The sequence below is a fragment of the Oratosquilla oratoria genome, chromosome 2 (assembly GCF_046742065.1).
Source record: "Oratosquilla oratoria isolate Oo_2021 chromosome 2, ASM4674206v1, whole genome shotgun sequence".
In the NCBI taxonomy this organism is placed as follows: domain Eukaryota; kingdom Metazoa; phylum Arthropoda; class Malacostraca; order Stomatopoda; family Squillidae; genus Oratosquilla; species Oratosquilla oratoria.
This window is the reverse complement of record NC_134778.1, coordinates 86604961-86620633: the sequence shown is the minus strand read 5'-3', so window position 1 is coordinate 86620633 and position 15673 is coordinate 86604961. Positions and strand designations below refer to the sequence as shown.

General features: G+C 40.5%; 1 protein-coding gene across 1 annotated transcript; it reads right to left on the bottom strand.

Annotated features, from left to right (window-relative positions):
* Window positions 1-4414: 4414 nt before the first annotated feature.
* LOC143040954 (ribonucleoside-diphosphate reductase subunit M2 B-like) lies at window positions 4415-14624 on the bottom strand. The gene is made up of 4 exons (XM_076212390.1): window positions 14469-14624; window positions 13049-13144; window positions 12560-12709; window positions 4415-5671 (listed from the first exon to the last, which is right to left on the bottom strand). Exons 1-4 carry the CDS (start codon window positions 14526-14528, stop codon window positions 4835-4837), a joined length of 1143 nt encoding a protein of 380 aa, XP_076068505.1. The 5' UTR covers window positions 14529-14624; the 3' UTR covers window positions 4415-4834.
* Window positions 14625-15673: the final 1049 nt, after the last annotated feature.

Here is a 15673-nt window from a genome sequence, read left to right as displayed (position 1 = left end):
TGCCTATTATAGCTATTGGTTTGCAAAATAACCAAACATATTTTAAAAATGCTATTGAATGTCCCTATTGCAGAAAGGATAAGGGAAAGATATTTCATATTCTGTTGATTCTAATGCAAAATTCGTATATTGCAATAAAATATTCAGGGCTCCTTTGACCTTTTATTTATTTATTTTATATATATTTTGTCAGCCTTGTGGGTGGTATGTCTAGACTAGAATTGCTGCCCCTAGGCATATGCACCCTCTCCTCCATGTGAGAGGCCTGCTTGCTTATCTCAATCTACAATTTACCTCCATTTCCTGCTGTATATCTACCTCCTCCAGCCTCTCTTCCTAAAGTTCTCACATATCTTACCACAAAAATCTGATCCATGCAACCCCTACCTGTCCTAAAACCACTGTTCCTCACCAATTACTCAGTTGCTTTCCTAATCCTATCAATCAAAACCCTCCCAACTACACTTAACAAACTGATCCCTCTGAAACTACTACTCACACTTGTCCCCTTTTCCCTTGTAAAGTGGAACTATACAGGCACTCCTCCAGCATTCTAACCTGTTAGACAAACATTAACAACCTCACCAGCCATTCCATCACTGTACCTCCCTTTTCTAGGCGCTGCATGACACCCATCGAATCCAGGTGCCTTACTTGCTCTCATCATTCTAATAACTGCTTTCACCTCATCTTTCCTTATTTCTTTAGCACTTCCCACTGCAATTACCTTTCCCTCCCTATCTTCTTTCATATTTAGCAACTCCCTAGTACCAGTTAACTCTGTACCTCTCTACCTTCTGCCCTTTTCCTTTCTCCATCTATCATCCACTCTCAACTTACCTTCCACCAAAAAATGATTTGATATTCCCCCCACTCTCTCCCCTTAGAACATGTACACCCAAAACTCTCCTCCCATGTGTACTTATGCATGACTCTCTTCCTAAACCCTATTTATCTCTTTCTAGACATCTCTTCCATCAACTCTCCACAACTTTTTTCCTGGCACTCCACATTTCTCCTTAAACCCTCTATGCACTCATTTAAATCTATCCAAAAAGCCTCACTTTCCTCTACATTATTCTCACTACCAGGCCCATATGCACTTACAAAACCTTCATCCACATAAAAACTTGAAGAACCCTCCTTCCACTCCACATGTTTATCTATCTCCTCACTTACTAGTATAGCCACTCTCTCTCCCTTATCCTCTCTTCGCTCCTGACACCCTCCCAAACTTGCCCCTCTTTCAACTTAGTTTCACTTAATACCAACACATCCATCTTTCATCTCACAAACCTACTGACTATCTCTTCCCTTTTACTCTTATCTGTACCACATCCACACATCAAACCAAAATCTCAGGGTTCTGGTTGCAAATCTCCCAGAGAAGAATGCCTAGTCCTTTTCCCCATCCTGTTTTTGTCACTTTTTATGAATAGAGGACAACATAATGGATGAACACTCCCAGTACAATGTATCATTTCTCTATGAAGAGAGATTTCCTGTCACTGACAAAATTATGCGTGACTCTAGTCCATAGGAGCACCCCATATAGACCCCAAAATATCATCTGCATACTATTAAGCAGCTTTTAACCCCACAATAACATGCAGCCAATACCCCAGTATATGCACAAAAAATCATGTAATAGGAAAAAAATAAATTCCACCCACTAAGTAACTAGTGGTGCCTTCCAAAGAAGAGACTAGAGAAAGTGGATAGCTTTAGGTATGTGGGGTTGCTTGTGACAAAGGGAGTGGAGGTAAAATGATACATACATACATATACCAAGGCTTTTTCCCCCCTAACAAGGGAGGTAGCCAAAAAGGAAAAGGCATAAAATCATTCCCACCCATTCCATCCCTGAATACACTCCACCCTCCCTCTTATCTTAGAAATAGGCATTTAGGAATGTGCCAACAGCACTGTATGGGGCACTTTCAATTTAACCACTTCAGTACAATGATGCCTATGGAGGCATCATGCGGTGCAAGTGGGTACACAAGGATACATGTCTTGATTATACATTTCTTGTAGTTGTACACAAGTTACCCTCATTCTGTACATACATATACCAAGGCTTTTTCCCCCTTACTGGTTTGATCACATTTTGTTTGTTATTACTCAGAGTAAAAGCGGATGAGTAATACAGCAGTGAATTGATATTTTATAATACAAGTAGTGTGATGCAAATTACATATGGCAGCCAATGCTGCTCATGAGAATTTAGTTGTACTAAAGTGGTTAAGAGGCAGAGGGAAAGTTTAAAGGTTTGATATTTAAAGTCAAAAGTATGGTAGGGGTTACAAGGTTGGATAGTGAGAAACAAGGTGAGGAATGGGGGTGGAAAAGGCTGATGAAAAAGTATTGGGATGGTTTGGACACAGAAATCAAGAATGATTAGTAAGAGGTGCAGAAGGCAGAGGTAACTTGGGAGGTGGGGGGGGCAGCGATAGAGGATAAGATGGATGGACAGGGTGAAAGGCATTGAGCAGGGAAGGTAGAAGGTAAGAGTGGAGAATGGCTGCATGTACATAACACTGATGCACAGGAGGGGAGTGGGTTTCGGGAGTAGACGTGTGGTATTTTGATGCAGCCCAAAGGGGATTCTTCCAGTACTTTGTTTTTCTGCACGGGGGGGGGTCTCTTATTAAGTGAAGTTGCCTTGCCATATTGTTTCTAACCCACAGCAGTTAGTGAGATACAGGGATGACCCATCATCCACAAGGAGCTAAGATGAAGAAAGGTGGTGAAAGGAGTGAACCACTAGACACCTTCCTTGCATAATAAGGACTTTTCACCCTTAGAGATAAAATTGGATACATTCATAGCTTCAAACTGACACCCACCCATTTCCATTATTCAAAGGTGGTAGCTAGCAGTTTCCTAATCTTTGGTTCATGGAGACAAGGCATTGGCCCCAGCACACCACCCAGGCTAGAGGCAATGCATAGCAGCAGCCCCCCCATACATATTCTTTTGTTTTATAATCAGGGCTGGGGAGTCGGAACACAAAACCTCAGACTCCGACTCCTCTATTTTTGGCACCACCGACTCCGTTTCATGTAATTAACTGATTATGGCCTACATATTTCATAAAGCCTATGCAACACACATACACTCCAATCTTGAGTAGACTTATATCATTATAACTAGTTTATATCAAAGAATAAATATGTTATAGTGTGGCTTTCCTGTTTGACCTCTTCATTAGTACTTTATAACTGATGTAGACAAAATTTTTGAAAGGATATTGAAGAAAATTCAGTAAAAAAAGATTATAATGTAAGACATTTGGCATAATATATATCTTTGCAAAGAAGTGATAAGTACATTTAAAAAACAAATACTATTTTTTATAACAAAAGTTGAAATATAACCTTTGTAAATATATGTATGAATTTTTTAGTTTTGCAAATACAAAAAAAAAAAAAAAAAAAAGTAGGCAAATTTCTTGAAAGGAAACAGTAAATATAGAGAAAATAAACCTTATTGATACGAATACGGTACAAGGTTGAGTGTTAAGGCTGAACATGTATGATACTGAAAGGTATATGCATCATACATACTTTTTGGGTATCATTATACTTCATGTTTTCAAACCTTCTTTGTCTTAATGTACTGAAATTACTGACAAGTACCTCTTGGTATAACTACGTACTGGTACTGCTATGCGATTGACATAACTCTGGTTCTGGAACCGATGTTATCGATACGAGTACAAAACAAGATACAGCTGGACATGTTTGAAACGCGAAACTTTTTTTTTTTAATTTTAAATATCCATGTTTCAATAATTCAATGTTAAAAAGTATAGAGGGGAAAGGAGTGCAGAGATAGTATTATTGCGTTAGTCTACAGTTGAAATCATAATTATCCTACTGTTTGGCAACACAGCAGCGGGAGAAACTACTTAAATGATGGAGTGATGGAAACGATGCATATGGAACTTGACAGGAATATTACAGCTCCTGTTACTGTGTCAACAGGTGTAAAACAGAGGCGTTTGATTTATTCTAGCAATACTTCAGATGTTTATCGGTGTATGTATAAATTTGAAAGCCAGCATTGCACAAGGATGTTTTGGGGGTTTAGTGGAATGACCACAAAGATAAGACTGAGATTTTACATTTTATAAATTTTTTTTTTTTATATATAATCTACTTATAAGGAGTGTGCACTACACAACTCTACAGACTAAACGAAGGCCTTATAAAATTAAATTCAACTGGAGTTGGAGTCGGTATATTTTTACAGACTCCATAAATGCTTCCGACTCAGACTCCCCAGCCCTGTTTATAATACTAATTTTTTTTTTTATTAAAGCCCTCCCCCCTTATAAGGAAGGTGGCCAAGCACACAAACCATCCTACACAAATAACATGTAACCACTGGGGTGGAGTAAAAGAAGGTCTATTCACAAAATATTTATTACAAAATAATCACACCAGGCATTGCAGACACACAACCTCGCACTCGAGCAACTTTCAAATACATTATGCACATTTAAGAGATTTACTTGTTCATATCCCTAAGTACAAAGTTGTCACTAAATTAATACATAAAAAAAAAAAAAAAAAAAAAAAGCTAAATATCTTAGAGTAATAACAATACTGTCATTCCTTTCATCTCTGGAAACATTAACATTCATACAGGAGAAATACTTAAAAGTGAAGTCAAATGGAAGGGGGGGTGTATGGTGATTGAAGATGAAATGATAAAACACAGTTGGGCATTATTAGTAATGTAGAGGAAAATAAGGTGAAAATAAAATGTACTTTGAAATTTAAACAGGGAAAGGCAAGCTGAGATCATTACAAAACCTCTTCATCATCTAAAAGTCTGCATCCAAAGTGAATGTACGAGACTCCGGACTGCTCATAACACCACACTTTTGATATTCACCAACTCGCTTTTCAAAGAAATTAGTCTTCCCTTCCAGTGAAATATTTTCCATGAAGTCAAATGGATTCTCAACATTATAAACTTTAGAACATTTCAAGTCTACCAGTAGACGATCAGCAACAAATTCAATATATTGCCTCATTAGCTTGCAATTCATGCCAATCAAATTCACAGGCAAAGCATCTGTAAGGAATTCTTGTTCTATAAGAACGGCATCCTTTACAATCTCCTTAATCTGCTCCTCTGATGGCTTGTTAACTAGATGATTGAACATCAGACATGCAAAGTCAGTGTGCAGACCCTCATCCCTAGAAATCAGTTCATTGCTGAAGGTAAGACCAGGCATCAGACCTCTTTTCTTTAACCAGAAAATGGCAGCAAAGGAGCCACTGAAGAAGATTCCTTCCACAGAAGCAAAGGCAATGATACGTTCTGCATATGAGGCAGTCTCACTGGCAATCCACTTCAAAGCCCAGTCAGCCTTCTTCTTTACACAAGGTAATGTTTCAATGGCATTAAACAACCTTTGTTGCTCTTCAGTGTCCTTGACATAGGTATCAATAAGTAAACTGTACATTTCACTGTGGATGTTCTCAATTGCTATTTGGAACCCATAGAAGCACCTGGCTTCAGTCACCTGCACCTCTTGACAAAATCGTTCAACAAGATTTTCATTCACAATACCATCTGATGCAGCAAAGAAAGCCAGCACATGGGTGATGAAGTGCTTCTCTCCATCCTTCAGCTTCTCCCAATCCACAATATCCTGAAATATAACAATGATAATTAGCCACATAGGTAATATCTAATAGATGGGCAACTACACTAATATACTATTCTTGCCTTTGTAAGTCAAGTTGCCCTGTTGCACTGCTAAGGAACTGGGCAGTGGACAGAAGACAGGGATATTCCTTCACCCAAAAGTTGATGAGATGAAAAAGGATGTTGCAAAGGAGTGGATGTGCCTTGACAGATTACCTCCATTATAAGGGAAAGAATCCTATCATATATACACTAATCTTGCACACGTAACAAAAGAACTGTTCTTGTCTATAATGGTGGTTGGTCAAAACAAAGACCATCACCCATTTGAAACCCAACTTGTGCTTGACCCATTGTGGGTGAAAAGGCATCTGTCCCCCACCTTGCATGCATTTGGGTGCTGACAGTATGGGCTAGAACCACACCATTCACATACAAGTTTAAAATTTCTACTCAAAGCAATTTTAGTGCTACTACTGAGTGGGACTGAAAAATAATGACAGTCCAAAGGGATTTTTCCCTGACTTCTCTGTCCACCTGAGGGGATGGAGAAGGGGGTTGCCAATGAAGTAGCCTTACTGTGTCTTGCAACACTGTTTCTAAACCAGTCATCCAGGAGCCAAGATACGAGGGAGGAAGGGGGGGTCAATGGGAGTGGAATATGTGGGAATGGAATGGAATTTATGCCTTTGGTATATGTATGTAATATCCCATGGACCCCTTCTACAACTATATCTTCCTGGCCCCTCTCAGATTGTGGTGCAATATTGCCATGATCACAAGTCAAAGGGAAAACGGGAGAGAACAGGTTTCCTCCACTACTTTTCTCCTAAAATCAATGCAACCTTGCACATACATATCTATAGCATTTCCCCCCTTTATATACAAAGCAGCCCACATAAAGGCATTTGGGTATACATGCAAAAATGATTCTATGGAGGGGCTGTACAGACTTTGAATACAAAAGAGGGAGTCAAATATTTGTGCAGTGTTAGGTTGCCTGACTAGATTTGATTAATCACAATACATACATACATACATATACCAAAGCTTTTCCCCCCTTACAAGGGAGGTAGCCAAAAAAAGGAAAAGGCATAAAATCATTCCCACCCATTCCATCCCTGAATACACTCCACACCCCTCCACCCTCCCTCTTATCTTAGCACCTCCTGGATGACGGGTCATCCCTGCACCTTTTCCACTGCCCTGGGTCAGTAGCAGTGTCGCAAGACACAGCACATCCACAGCAAGGCCGCTTCATTAAATCGGTGATCCCCCCCCCTCTCCGTCCCCCCATGCATAAAAGGAGAAGACGGGGCTGCGTCAAATTTGCTCACACACACTACCTCACCCCCACCCATTCCACCCCATGCATCACATCACATCATCCATATACAACCATTCTCCATTCACCCCTGTCTTCTGTCCTTCCTCAACAGACATTCCCCTCTTCCCCAAGGCCTCCTTCACCCCATCCATCCACCTCATCCTAGGACGTCCCCTCATGTTCACTCCCTCCACATCTGCCTTCCATACCTCTTTTACTAGTCTTTCTTCACTCATTCTTTCCATGTGTCTAAACCATCCTAATACTCTTTCATCAACCCTATCTCCCAACTCCCTTTCCACCCCTGTTCTTCTCACCTCCTCATTTCTCTATCTAGCCTAGTAACCCCCATCATACTTCTCAGACACCTCATCTCAAACACATTCAAACTTCTCCTATCTTTGTTCCATGTTTCTGCCCCATACAGTGCTGCCGACACAATCACTCCTTCATACAGTCTCCTCTTAGCATCCATTCCCAAATGTCTATTCCTCATTACACTCTTCAATCCCCCAAGGCATTTACTCGCTTATCTCAATCTACATTCTACCTCCACCTTTTCCTGCCACATTTGCACCCAAGTATCTAAAATTATCCACTTACTCCAGTCACTCTCCCTTAATGTTCACTTCCAGTCTACTGCCACTTTCACCCCTTGTACATCTCATCACCTTACTTTTACCCACATTTATCTTTAGCTTTCTTCTATCACATACTCTCCCAAACTGTCACCAACTTCCTCAGTCCCTCCTCCAATCCTGCCACAAGCAGTGTCATCAGCAAACAAAAGCTGGCTCACCTCCCCCTTATCTCTATTTTCTTTAACCATCTCCAATCCTTGACCCACTACCCTTGCATTTACCTCTCGCACTACCCCCTCCATGTATAAGTCGAACAGCCAGGGCGACATAACGCATCCTTGACGAAGTCCCACCTTTACCTCGAACCACTCGCTCTCTCCATTTCTAATCCTGACACAAGCTCTACTCTCATAAAAACTCTTGACAGCTCCTAGAAGCTTTCCTGATCCCATATATCTGCATAACCTCCCACAGTGCCTTTCTGTCTACCCTATTGTAAGCCTTTTCCAGATCCATAAAAGCCCCAAAAACATCCTTCCCTTTTCCTATAGCTTTCTCACATATTTGTCTTACCACAAAGATCTGATCTACACAACCTCTACCTGTCCTAAATCCACACTGTTCCTCACCAACTAATCCCTGTTCCTCTCCTAATCCTCTCAATCAAGATCCTCCCATAAGCCTCCCCAACGACACTTAACAAGCTAATCCCTCTGAAACTACATTCACACTTGTCCCCTTTTCCCTTGTAAAGTGGAACTATACAGGCACTCCTCCAGCACTCTACCCTTTCTCCAGCAAACATTAAATAACCTCACCAGCCAGTCCACCATCACTGTACCTCCCTTTTTTAGACATTCTGCATGGCATCCATCCAGACCAGGTGCCTGAACTATACAGGCACTCCTCCAGCTAACATTAAACAACCTCACCAACCAGTCCACCATCACTGTACCTCCCTTTTTTTTTTTTTTTTAGACATTCTGCAAGGCATCCATCCAGACCAGGTGCCTTACCCGCTTTAATCATGCCTTCACTTCATCCTTCCTTATTTCTCCTCCATTTTCCTCACTCATCACTTATTTTCTTAGCATTTCCCACTGCAACTATCTTTCCCTCCCTATCCTCCTTCACATTTAGCAACTCCCTAAAATATTCTGCCCATCATCCCCTTACTGCCTTCTCTTCCATTATCATCTCTCCATCTGCATCTTTTAACTTTTCTTCTCTACTTTATTTGCCTCCTCTTCCTCTCTTAATTTCTTTCCTAAACATCTTTTTATTACTTTCAAAATTTTGTCATAATCTTACCCCACTTCACATCTGCTCTCCTCTTTGCCTCCTTTACCTTTTGCTTAACTTCTCTTTTCTTTATACCTCTCATATGACTCCCTTGTCCTATTTTGTAACCAATCTGTGAAAGCTTGCTTCTTCTCTTCTACAACCTTCTTTGTATCCTCATCCCACCATTACAACTGTAACCCTTCCTTCTATTTCCTCCTGTCCTTGTTCCACACACCATCCTTGCACACTTTGTGACTCCTTCCTTGAACCATCCCCATTCCTCCTCCACACCCTCCCACTCCTCCTCCAGCTTCCTCTTGTACTCCTCCATTTCCAAGAGTTCACTCTAAGCACCTCCCTACCTTTTGTCCCTTTCCTTTCTCCATCTATCCTCCACTCTCAACTTACCTTCCACCAAAAAATGATCTGATATTCCCCCACCCTCTCCCCTTAGCACATATACATCCTTAACTCTTCCTATCATAGTCCTATTTATCACTACATAATCCATCAACGCTCTATGTACCACCCTCTCGCATGTGTACTTATGCTTGACTTTCTTCCGAAACACTATTTGCTATCATCAACTCTCTTTCTAGACAATTTCCACCAACTCTCCACTATGATTCTTTCCTGGAACTCCATATTTCCCAACCATTCCATCAACTGGACCATTTCCTACCCTAGCATTAAGGTCGCCCAGTACTATTACAGACATTTCTCCCTAATTCCTCTATGCACTCATTTAAATCTATCCAAAAGGCCTCCCTTTCTTCTACAATCTTCTCACTGCCAGGCCCATATGCACTTACAAAGACCCACATCTCCTTTCCCAGTTTCACCTTCATCCACATTATCCTTGAGGAAACCTCCTTCCACTCCACTGCCCGTTTACCTATCTCTTCACTTACTAGAATAGCCACCCCTTCCATCCCTTGCCCTCTCTTCACTGCTGATAACCTCCCACTTACACTCGCCCTTCCCTTTCAACATAGTTTCACTCTAAGCCAACACATCCATCTTTCTTCTCACAAACATACTTCCTATTTCTTCCCTTTTACTCTCATCTGTACCACATCTCCACACATTAAAAGACCCAAACCTTAGGGTGCTGGTCCGAAAACTCCCAGACCCTCTTATGCCTTTACTTTTTTGTTAAGGAATGTCCCCTGTGGGGCTACAAGGTGAAGGATGCCTAGTCCCACTCCCCGTCCCTTTTTTCTCGCCTCTTACGATCCAAGTGGAAATACTTGGTGGCAGTATTCTTTTCACCCACCACAGGCAATTTAATCACAATAAGAGCATTATAAAATAGTTACAGCTGTAATCTGTTCTTTCACCATGCAAGTATACATATACCAACAGCTTCCCCCCACCCTATACAAGGGAGGTAGCCGAAGGCATAAATCCATTCCCACCCCTCCCCATTCTCTTGGCTTCCCGTGGATGATGGTCATCCCTGCATCTCCCCCACTGCCCAGAGTTAGAAGCAAGGTCATCCCTGCATCTCTCCCACTGCCCAGAGTTAGAAGCAATGTAGCAAGACAGCACATCCACAGCAAAGCAGCTTCATTTAATTGGCAACCCTCCTCTGTCACCTCATGCAGAAGAGGGGACTGGGAGAAATACCTTTGGGCTGCATCAATACATCATGCACGCATACTCCCATGCATCATATACACACAACCATTCTCCACTCTCCCCTATCTTCTCCCTTCCTTACTCAACACATGACATTTCCACATCCATCCACCTCATCCTTGGTGATCCCCACTGTTCACTCTCTCTGCCTTTGCCTTCCACATCTTTTACCAATCATTCTTCACTCCATTCTAGATGTCCAAACCATCCCAATACTTTCATAAACAATCTCTCAACTCCCTTTCCACACCAACTCTCCCCCTCACCTCATTTCTCCCTATCCAGCCTAGTAACCCATACCAACAGACTTTTCAGGAATTTCATCTCGCACATTTACAACCTTCCTCTTTGTTTCACAATTCTGCCCCATACAGTGCTGTCAGCACTATCATGCCTTCATACAATGTCCTCTTAGTAAAAATTCCCAAATGTCTTTCTCATTACACTTAAATACCGAAAAGACTTGTATACTTGCTTCTCTCAATATACCGCCACCACTCCCTTTCCTGCCACACTTGCACCCAAATATCTAAAGGTATCACTTCCTCCAGTCTCTCCCTCAATACTTCCAACTTGCTGCCATCCTCTCTTGTACATCTCATCACCTTACATTTACCTCATTTATCTTCAACTCCCTTCTTTAATTCCTCCTATGATCCTGCTACAAAAGCAGTGTTGTCAGTAAACAACTGGCTTATCTCCAATTTTCTTTAACCACCCAATTACCCTTGCATTTACCTCTCACACCACCCCACCCATGTATAAACTGAACAGCCATGGTGACTACATCCCAAGTAAACTCCCACCTTTACCTTAAACCACCCTCTCCCATATCTACCTATGCTCTACTTTCTTCCTAAACACATCTCCACTACAAAAATTTCCTGGCACTCCACACTTCCCAACCACTCAGTTCATTTACTCGAGCATTGAGACATCTTAATACCACATGGACATTCTAAACTTAACTCTACACATTCATTCAAACCTTAAAAATCCTCTACACTCTTCTCACTACCAGGCCCATATGCACTTACCCACATCTCCCTTCCCAGTTTCACCTTCATTGACATTAACCTTGAAGAAGCCTTCCACTCCACCACACTTCCCTATCTCTTCACATTAACAGCCACTCCTCTCCCTCCCCTCTACTCTCCCAAACTTGCCCCTCCCTTTCAACTTAGTTTCACTCAATGCCAATAAAAATTTCTCACACATACTGTCTACCTCTTCCCTTTTACTCTCATCTGTACCACACATATTAAGACTCAAACCTTAGGGTTCTGCTTGGAAAAATTCCAGACCCTCTCATGCCTTTGCAAATTTCTAGGAATATCCTCTGGAACTAATAAGAGTAGGATGCCTAGTCTTACCCTGTCCAAATTCAGCTTCCATAAAAATCAGAACCCTTCCCATAGAAATGCACATTAAACAAGACAAGCATGTATTTATATACTAGACCACTTTATCAATATCAAAAGGCCCTCTCTCTTGTACGAGTATGGTGGCCTTGCCAATGGCATACATCCTTTACACACCAAGGTCTGCCCTTATAAGTTAGTCAAAATTCATGTACCCACTCCCAACTATCACCCTGTCTTGGGGGGGGATATATGTAAACAATATTGGCCTGTATAATTTGCTCAGTAGTATGCAGCAGATACTTTTGGGACTATATGGGGTGTCCCAGACCAGAGCAACACATATTATGAGGAAATACCTACCAAGAAATTATGCTACTTCATTGTACAGAGACTGTCCATCCATTATTGCCCCCCCCCCACCACTTAATACTGTTCTATATCACTTCTTTGAATATACATTTCTAATTTCACCTGTCCCTTGTGGTGGTGGGGGGAGAATACTGCCATTGAGTTCTCCTACTCTGGCTGTAAAAGTTGACTAAAACTGGATGGAGTGATGGGACTAGGCATACTCTCTATTCCCAAGGGAATTTGTACAAAAAGTCAACCCTTTATCTAACCCACAAATCTGTCACTATCATCCAGTCCTTTGCATAAGCCATAAACAATGTAGCATATAAAAATAAAACATTTACCTTGGACAGGTCAACTTCCTCTACTGTCCAGAAGGATGCCACTGCTTTTTTGTACATGTTGAAGATATCTTGATACTGGATTGGGAAGATAACGAAACGGTTGGGATTGTCTCGCAGCAAAGGTTCTACTTCGCGATCTTCTGCAATATTCTGGAAAAATGAAATCAAACCAATAGTTACCTGCACTACACCAAACCTGATCCAACTATTGGGGGAGATAGGAGGCAAGAGTGGGAGGAAAGGAGAGCTGGAGAAGTTTGGGGGGGGGGGGGGTTTGACAAGGAAGAACTAGGAAACAGGGAGAAAGGACAGTTGAATAGACAAAGCAGTCACCTTTCCTCTGTGCACTAAAAATGTTGGGTCAGGGAATGCTGTTGACAATTGTGGGCTTAAAGCCCACAACCACATGAATGCAAAATCAGCAGAGGTAGATAGGAAGGGAATGCAAGAGTGGAAATCAAGAGAAATATTCTGAACTCTCAAACTTACCCTTTTCACCACTTTTTGCTTAGTCACAGGCTCCACAGCCTTATCCTTAGGTGTTGCATTATGCTCACCCAGCACACGTGGGGGTTGGACAGACACCTGGAAGAAAAATTTCAGAATTAGTAATACAAATAGAAATCCTATGTCCCTACCATCAAATAATAAGCAACCTGTCCATAGCAAGAACACAAATCTGCAACAATGAAGTGCAAATTTCTTAAGAGCCTAGAACAACCTAAGTTGATAAAATTTCTGGAACATTAAAAGAATGAATAAACCATAATTATCTATCGTCACCAGTTCACATATTAACCTTATCCAACCACCACCTGACACACTAAAAAAAAAAAGGGCAGTATATCATCAATCTGTCTACCTCAAAACTGTACAGACAACCAGAATAAAGGAAAAATTAACAAGCCAATAGGAAAGGAATAGTGTTCTTCTGGATTCTGGAAGGTGCTTTAGTTTCAAATATCAAAGTATCCCATACAATGCAAAGTTGAATTGTCTACTTTTGTCCAAGTTTGGAAGTTTCGTGGGCATTGGGGTATTCTGCCTAGCACACTGACAAACCTACCTAGCTAATACATTAAGTAATCTATTGGGAATTCCATGGAATAAGCAGATTACATGTGGAACAAGGCTAAACATTTGGAAGTTCCTTTCAAAAAGCTAAAACACATTCGAGTACAAAAAACTTTCAATCTATTCTCTTCTAGCCAAAGCCAGTAACGTGCAGACGTTGCAAGGGGCAGGTGCTTTGGGCAGGAAATTGGGCACTTCACACTTTTGTATTATAATTTGTATTTGGCAACTATCCGGTAGGGTGCAAAACCATTTCACAGGCAATTTCTGAATGGTAAGAAAATGGAAAAAGCCTGGAGAAAAAAAATTCATTCATTTTCATATATTTTTGTGAAGGGCACTTTTGGGGCAGGTGCTCGGGCATCCCCAGGAACCCCCCCCCCCCCAGCTTCTGCATGGGCCTGGCCAAAGCCTAGCTAATTTCACAAGTAAAACTACATTCAGGATTTCAATTTCGAAACATATAATTTCAACATTCAACTGTACACTTGTGTCGTTCATTGTAACATCACCTTATCAACATAGTTGCAAATAAAGTATGAATACTCAGTTTCATCTCGAAGACTTAAACGAAGTTACGAAGAAAGTCTACTTCCATTTCTATATACTTATGTGTTACCATCGGCAATTATAATTGTTATTTAGAACTGTGTTCTTTTTATTATCTGCACTTCATGTACATTGATTCATTGCAAAATAAACTTATCACTTAATGAATTAAGCCTACAATAAGTTTAAACAATAGATTGTTTACCCATAGCATAGACATGGTTCAACAATCAAACTAGTGAATCCAAGCTATAAAAAGTATATATACGACACAGCAAATACTCACATTTTCCTTATCCTCAAGAGATGCATTGCGAAGATTCTCGACTAGGGTATAAGCAGGCATGACGAACTAGGGAGGATGTTGTTCCTTTGAGTTCAAGTTTGAATCTGGTGTAGTTGTGAGAAACGACCAGATCCTTTGAGTGTTGAAAAATTATTAAAATTGGCGCGAAGGAATCAGCTGTTAAAGAAACTGGCCAATCAGCAAGTAGCATTTTGATATTCCTACGCCAACGGTTACATTACATAAATGTGTAATAATATATGACGACAAGAATACATTAATAATTAAGCTACATAATACGTAAATTACTTTTTCTATACTTTTGAATAGTTATATCATGTTATCTTTGAATGGTGGGACTATTTACCATGCTCTAATTACTTCACCAGAAGGGCCCAAAAGGGCGGGAGTAAATATTGCGTAAGCAATGTTGCCACAGCACAAACTATTGACTTTGGCAATTATAATAATTTTGTTTATAAGTACTGGTCGACATATACCTAGGATAATTACTTATAGTAATGTATATTTTATGAGCATAAACTATGTCTAGTTGCAATTTCTTGCATACTTTATCTTTGAATAAGTTGGGAGTACACCATTGTATTTTCGCGCCAAAACTTCATCTGTCAACGGCTACAGCTGAGATGCAGGGTTTGTATAACTTCATCCTAGAAGCCTGAACAGTAGTGTTACTAATCTGAAAGATATGTTGATTTTCTAGCTATGGATGCAAAGAGAACTTGTAAGACAAGATCTCTAAGAATAGGAGATAGAATGATATTGCTGACATACTCTTAGAATTTGTAATGTCGACGGAATTACCAGTAAAGGACATTAGTCATTACTGTTTTGGAGCCTGAAAAAGTTACTGTAATCGCAGATACAGTTTGCGGAAACACCAAAACGTTGATGACAGTTTTTTCGAGGCTAGAGATCAATCTATGAAGATCAAAATGAGCTATATTACAGGATTACCAAGAATTTGGTTACCTGAAAATATTTTATCTTTCAGCAACATACTAGTTTGGGAGAAAATTCTTTTTAATTTTTATTAGCTTCCGTATATTTTCTTCACATAAACCCCTTTAACACATTATCCCGTCACCTACACCATCTGGCATTTACCAAAATGATATGCTTAAAGAATAGAGAGTAAGTAGAAATAATGCCTGGGACGGTAATAAGACAACACAATGTAGATT

Excerpts from the sequence above, each read along its gene's own strand:
- LOC143040954 (XM_076212390.1), bottom strand. The coding sequence starts at position 14,528 with ATGCCTGCTTATACCCTAGTCGAGAATCTTCGCAATGCATCTCTTGAG. Across the intron at positions 12,710-13,048 it reads AGCAAAAAGTGGTGAAAAGG|AATATTGCAGAAGATCGCGA; the intron begins GTAAGTTTGAGA and ends TCATTTTTCCAG. Across the intron at positions 5,672-12,559 it reads AGGAAGTTGACCTGTCCAAG|GATATTGTGGATTGGGAGAA; the intron begins GTAAATGTTTTA and ends GTTATATTTCAG.